Source organism: Ceratotherium simum, chromosome 39, assembly GCF_057802395.1.
Source record: "Ceratotherium simum simum isolate JZ-2026a chromosome 39, ASM5780239v1, whole genome shotgun sequence".
In the NCBI taxonomy this organism is placed as follows: domain Eukaryota; kingdom Metazoa; phylum Chordata; class Mammalia; order Perissodactyla; family Rhinocerotidae; genus Ceratotherium; species Ceratotherium simum.
In genome coordinates, this window is record NC_141938.1 from 14,429,361 (window position 1) to 14,435,851 (window position 6,491).

General features: G+C 49.3%; 1 protein-coding gene across 1 annotated transcript in view; it reads right to left on the reverse strand.

Moving 5' to 3' along the window:
- LOC147912208 (uncharacterized) overlaps positions 1-4,195 on the reverse strand; it is a 34,825-nt gene extending 30,630 nt beyond the window's left edge. The window contains exon 1 of the mRNA XM_087425772.1: positions 4,112-4,195. Within this exon, the coding sequence (XP_087281898.1) occupies positions 4,112-4,114 (3 nt within the window). The 5' untranslated portion in view covers positions 4,115-4,195. The remainder of the gene's footprint in view (positions 1-4,111) is intronic.
- Between the last annotated feature and the right edge of the window lie 2,296 nt (positions 4,196-6,491).

Sequence of the window (6,491 nt, forward strand, 5' to 3'; positions counted from 1 at the left end):
GTGCGCGCCTGGGATCCGAACCGGCGAACCCCAGGCCGCCACAGCAGAGCGTGCGCACTTAACCGCTGCGGCACCAGGCCGGCCCCCACATCTTACGATCTCGTTCACAGGAGACGTCCAGAACTGGGAATTCTCTGGAGACAAAGCATAGGAGTGGTTTCTCAGGGCTGGGGGAGGGGGCCGTGGGGAAATGGGAGGGTGACAGCTAGAGGGTTTGGAGAGTCTTTTTTACATAATGAAAATGTCCTAAAATTGAGTGTGGTGTTGGGTGCACATTTCTGTGAATATCCTAAAAACCATTGAGACGTACACTTTGGGTGAATTGTATGCTATGTCAATTATGTCAATGAAGCTATTTTTAAAAAACACAAATATCATTGTCTTCCTCAAAAAAATGAGGTATCAAACAAGAATGCCCATTATATCCCCACTAGTCAACATTATAGCAAATCCGGTGTCACCAGAAAACAAATTCACAACTATTATACTAGAAAACTTGTCTTTATGCATACCGCTAAGTATTGTGCATGTAACACCCCAATAGAACAGAAAGGTCATCCCAGAATACAATTTTTAGCTAGATTTCAAGATCAAAACAAAGAAACAAAAAATCACATTGTGTCTCTACTTAACAGCAACTGCAAGTTGGAAAATTAATTCTAAATACCTAATACATAGGCTGGCCAAATACAAGGTTAAATAATAAGTCCAGTGAAGGATATAAAAAGATCTGTGAAGAAATTCCGACTTTATTGGTTAATATCAAAGAAGAATGAGATAAATGGAAAGATGACACATTCTTAGGATAATTCCATGTTGCCAAAATGTCACATCTCCCAAGAGACTTATAGTCTTCATAAAAGTTAATTATATCTCCAAAGGAGACTTCTTAGGACTTAACAAAAACTACCTTCCAAACCTAGTAAGAAGAACAAATGTCTAAAAATATCCAACTCATTCTGCAGAACCAGGTGAAGGTGTGCCCAACACAGAGCAAGGATGTGAAAACTAGTATATTCACCTGGAGAGGAGGTATCAGCAGAAAAATGGACCCCAACCCAGTGGGATATCATCTGTGGGATAACAAGAAACCATTAAGATACTGCAGCTTTTGGAAACGTTGCATAGGGGACTTATGATGAAGAATATTCTAAAGTGGAGGAGGGACGGTGACTTTGGGACTCAGAAGGATTTGGGAGTTCAGGGATTTCATTCCAGCCCCAGCAAGAGCAAGGCTGGGGGTACAGGGCCATGGGCCTGTCATAGAACTTTCCATTTGGGGTTGAGTCCTTGCATCCATAAGGCTCTCAAGTCTCCACCAGTTAATTAAAATTCCTGGTAATTATTTGACTAACCAGCCCAGGGAAGAACCATACCTCATCTCAGGAGCATCCGCTGCTTTAAAGAAGGGCTAACACTTATGGGGTCTATGTGGGTTTTGGAGATGACATGCTGTACCTCACCCATCAGCCCACTCTCAATGGGCTTCTAGAAGCTTCTAGAATGTGTCCCAAATGCAGTAACAACAGGCAGCACATCAGTGACCCCTCCCCAGCCTCTTCCTCCACAGGAACTCTGCTCATGCCTCCAAGAGTCTCTGAACTGATGACCATAAACAGCCCACGGGCATCCGGTGCAGGGACCTGCCCTCCCCACACCACAACCTGGGCCCCACAGGAAACAAAGCTCTCCCAGGCCCTGAGCTCGGGCCTCCCGCACCTGCTGTCCTGACGCCTGGGCCCGTGTAGGCTACACCGCACACGCTCAGCCCTCCAGAGCCCCCTTCCTGAAATGAATTGGGCCTGACAGAATAGAGGCAAACCTGGGCCTCTGGCGTCTCCCACCTGAGGATGTTGTGGAGCCGTGACAGAGATGGCAATCAGGAAATGTCCACAACACTCTAACCACACACAGCACATGTCTCCTGTTTAGAGCTTTCCATAAAGGACAACTCTCGTGCCAGCCATGGAGCTGATGATGCTTGGCTGTGGACTCTTTACTGGCCAACCATGGAGTGGGCATCTTGTCGCACATGGGCAGACAACACTGGCAGGGCTGCACTAATAACTCAACAATGAGACAGCCCTTAAAACAGTCAATACCAGTGTGAAATATTTGAACACAGCCCCAGAACCCCCAACATATTTTCCTGCCTGTCTCCAATACCCCGGAATAAATGGATTCCAACACCTGCTCGTCTTAACTAACATATGTCACTCGGGCACCTGACTTTTAAAATTCACACTCAGACAAATTCATACTAAATTAAAAGAGATGAGGCATATGTCAGCCACTGATCAATCATAATAGAGGCTGGCTTCACTCTATTTCACCTGTGGTCTGACAGGTAACAGCTTTGACATCCCCACCCCTCTTCTCTGCCTGGTCCACTTCGGGCAAACCCATAAGGAGGCCCACGAGTGTCACATGTCCTGTAACCTGGTGGTTGGGAAGGTGAAACCTCATGAACCCCCAGTCCCAGCCCCCGCCACTGTAGAGACCCCACCCACTCACTCTCCCTGGTCATTTGCAAGAGCTGACACCTGCCGTGATCTCCCCAGATTGCCAACTATTTTCTTATTCTCTTGGTGTACGTGACATCAGTCTTGACATTGAAGAGGCTCCGAACAGGCCTCCCTAAGATGTGCCACTTTGGTACGTGAATTACTTTGAGCTGAAGGCAGTTGACACCCTGCGGGCTCAAGAGAAACTTTTACCTCTCCCTTAAAGAATTTAAATTGAGGCCCCTGCCCATAATAAGAGTTACTACCAGAAATTAGTTTTTACGACCCATGTGTACGGCAAAGCAAACCTCTAGTTACTGAACATCTGTTCTTCTCATTGTCCTGCAAATCACCCTGCTTCCCTCAGAAGCCCCAGGCCCCTATCCCATTCCTTAGCTCAAAATGGCATATATACCTTATTTTACCTTTCTGTCTCTGAACCTCTTATGTACATGGGGTCTTTGACTCTCTCATGCATGTGACGTTCCTGTACATACAAAATTAAACTTGATTTTTCTCCTGTTAATCTGTCTTGTGTTGATTTGTTTCTTAGACCAGCCTGAAGAACCTACAAGAGTAAAGTTTCTTCCTCTCCCACAACATCCAAACCCATTTTGGGTCAGGGTGGGGAGTTGATTTCACCCCAAAAGGGCTACCACGAAACAGAACGACACACATGGAACATGTTTTTGGTGTGAGGAACAGGGGTCCAGGATGGGAAAGTTTGAGAAGACGAGTGCAAGAGATATCCAATAATGATTTTAGAAGCGTTTGTCATAATAGAAAACTCTGAAGCCACCCACGTGGTCACTAGCAGTAGAATCAAGAAAGGAAAACGGTGCAGTCCCATCAGGGGACACCACAGAGCAACAAAAGTGAATGAACTGCCATTCCATGGAAAACAGATATATCTGCATAAAAGAAAACTGACATACAATTACACATACAGTTTGACACCATTTGCATTCAAAAGAAAATATGCAAAAATAAAATCCACTGACAGGGAGGCATATGCTTATAATTCACCCAGAGAGAGGAGGCCTGTCTTAGGAGTCACTCAAGTAGGGTGTCTGCTGTGAAGGCTTCTTCTAGGTCTCGGCCTGGCCGTCCTTACACGATGCTCACTTAGGATGCTGATGGGCTGTGTGGAACTTTCTGCATTTTACCCCACGACTAACACGCAAGAGAGGACGTTGCCACGCTGAGCCCCAGAACAACACGAGTCAGCATAAGGGGGCAAAGAGCAGGCCTGAAAAACTTACTATTCTCAGTAGAAGAAAAACGGAAAGGGGTCCGTTACTTTACGTTTACTGAAACCTGAGGTCGCAGGGAAGCAGGATGATCCGTGCTGCGCTGGGACGCAGCTGTGAGGGCCACCAGGACCGTCACCCCGCGGCCGCCCCCAGGGGTCGTCCCGTCCCCCTCGACCCCGCCCGGCCAAGGACTCCGGGGACCCGGGGCCACCACGCGGGGCGGGGACAGGAGCCGGGACCCACCCCGCGGCCGAGGGCGGGGACTCGGAGGGGACCCGGGGGTGCGGGGACACCCGGGCCCGCGGCCGCTTCCAGCCGGTTCCGGCCTGTTCTAGGCCCGGCCCGCGCACTCACCATCTCCGCCCGCTCCGGACTCTCCGGGCGTCCTCCCCGCGGCCCCGGCAGGTGAGAGCGACGGGGGCGGGACACCTGGGGCCCCGCGGCGCAGGTGCGCGCGGGGTCGCCGCCGAACGACAGCGACGGCCACACGGATGCGAGCGCGCCCGCCCCCGGCTCTGATTGGACGGTGCTGCAGCCCTCAAAGTCTTGATTGGACAGTATTCCAGCCACGCCCCCGCCCGGAGACTCTGATTGGACAGTGCTCCGGCCCGCCCCCGGGTACTGATTACAGAGTCGTTCAGATCCTCCTCTGTCCCTTGATTGAGCGATCCCGGGCGGCCCCAGCGCTCCCGATTTTTCTCCAGGTCCCGCCCCCGTCGTCCCTGATTGGACAGTGTTACAATCCCCTAGGGCGTGCGTGATTGGCGTTGGCGGTGGTCACGTGGCTGGGCCGGGCGGAAGTGCGGGTTCTCGGCCTCAGCCCCTCCATGCCGGACTGGGACCCGGCCGCTGCGGTCGTGGGCTCCGAGCAGGAGCTGCTCCCGGCCGGTGGACCTGGCGTCTGCCCGCAGCTTGGCAGCCCTGCCTGCGTCCTCCTCTTGGACCGGGAAGTCCTGACTCAGTTTCCCTGGAGCGCCCCTTGTCTGGAGCCAGGACAGGATGGGACAGGGGGGCCTGGTGACCTCCAGGGTCAGGGGTCGGCCCTGGGGCGGAGTCACCGTGGATCTGTGCCCTTTAAGAACAGACACTCAACAGTGACGTCGCCGCGTGCAAGGCAGAGTCTGGCTGGGTTTTGACATGTGACCTTTGACTCTGGGGATTGGGGTCAGAACACTGCGGTCTCAGGTCCTTTGTCCCCGTGGGAAATGGGACCCCGCGGCCCCAGCCTGCGCGCAGGACTCGTCTCAGCACAGCCGCAGTGTGAGATGTTAGAATTCTCACGTGTGCGTTTACTGCAAGGAAATTTATGTTGCCATCAACTAAGATATAGGTCGTGTTAAGCAAAGAATAAAGAGTCAAAATGAAAGGGAGAGAGGCGTTTATTTTGAGATCAGAGAATTGCAATTTCAGGAGCACAGATACTGGGAGAAACCCAAACAGTGTCCCCATTACAGGAGAGGGGCACAGGATGTATGGAACAAAGGGAGGAAGATGAGGTGAGTGGTAATAAAGAGTTCATTGGTGCTGGATGAGTGAGGCTAGGTTCGTGCTTCATTGATTGGTTATCGATTGGGTCATCAGCCAAGTCCAATTTCATCAGTCCCTACAAACAGGATATTCTTGTCTTTCCTGACTTCTTGGAATGTTCCCGGTTTTGTCCCGTTTGGAAGATAAAGGAAAAAAGACCTGCAAGGCAGTTCCCCTGAAATGGCTGCTCCGTCTCTTTTAATGTGCCTCCTCTCAGTCCTCGAACAGGGAGAAGGGTTTTGTGGACAGGGTTCAACTCCAGGCATGTTGAGATGGAGATGAGATTAGGACAAACTAAAGCAGAAGAAAACATAGACGAATGTTATTAGATTTTAGTAGAATTTTTAAAAATTTTAAATGGAATGTTATTAGAATCATTGGTCCCAATAGCAAAAATGTGGAACCGCCAAATTGATTCTAGCAATTGAATCAACACAACACAACACAAAAACAGTGTAGTCCTACAGGGGTAAGAATAGATTAAGAAAATGAATGAAGTGCTAAACTATGGAGATTCTAAACACTTTTGAACAAAAGATAGTTGCTATAAAATGGTACATACTGTTTGATTCTATTTGCATGCAATATAAAACAAAAAATTATTGCATACACATGATGAAACTATCAACAAACGAAAGGAAATTATCTTTTAAAAGTTTGGGATGTTGGTGGCAGCGAGAGGGCAGGGTGGGGCCTCTGACCAGCCTTCAACCCCAGTGGTCTGCGGCTGTGATGGCAGCTTCTCTGTCTTGTCCGGGTTGTGATGTCATGGATGTTTATTCTGTAATGTTTCTGTCAAATGTATGTTTTATGCATCTTTCTGCAGATATATTTTACAGTAAAATGTTATGATATCATTTAATATAACTCACCACAATGCCACATTGAAAAAAATCATCTCAAAGTATCTCAATAGATGGAGAAAAAGCATTTTATACACTTCAACATTCATCCATGACAAATATTTAGTCACTTAGGAATAAATGAGAACTTTCACAACCTTTTGAAAGGCATCTTCAAAGCAATGTTTATGAAAGAATGCATGTATATGGGCCGGCCCCGTGGCTTAGCGGTTAAGTGCGCGCGCTCCGCTACTGGCGGCCCGGGGTCGGATCCCGGGCGCGCACCGACGCACGGCTTCTCCGGCCATGCTGAGGCCGCGTCCCACATACAGCAACTAGAAGGATGTGCAGCTATGACATGCAAC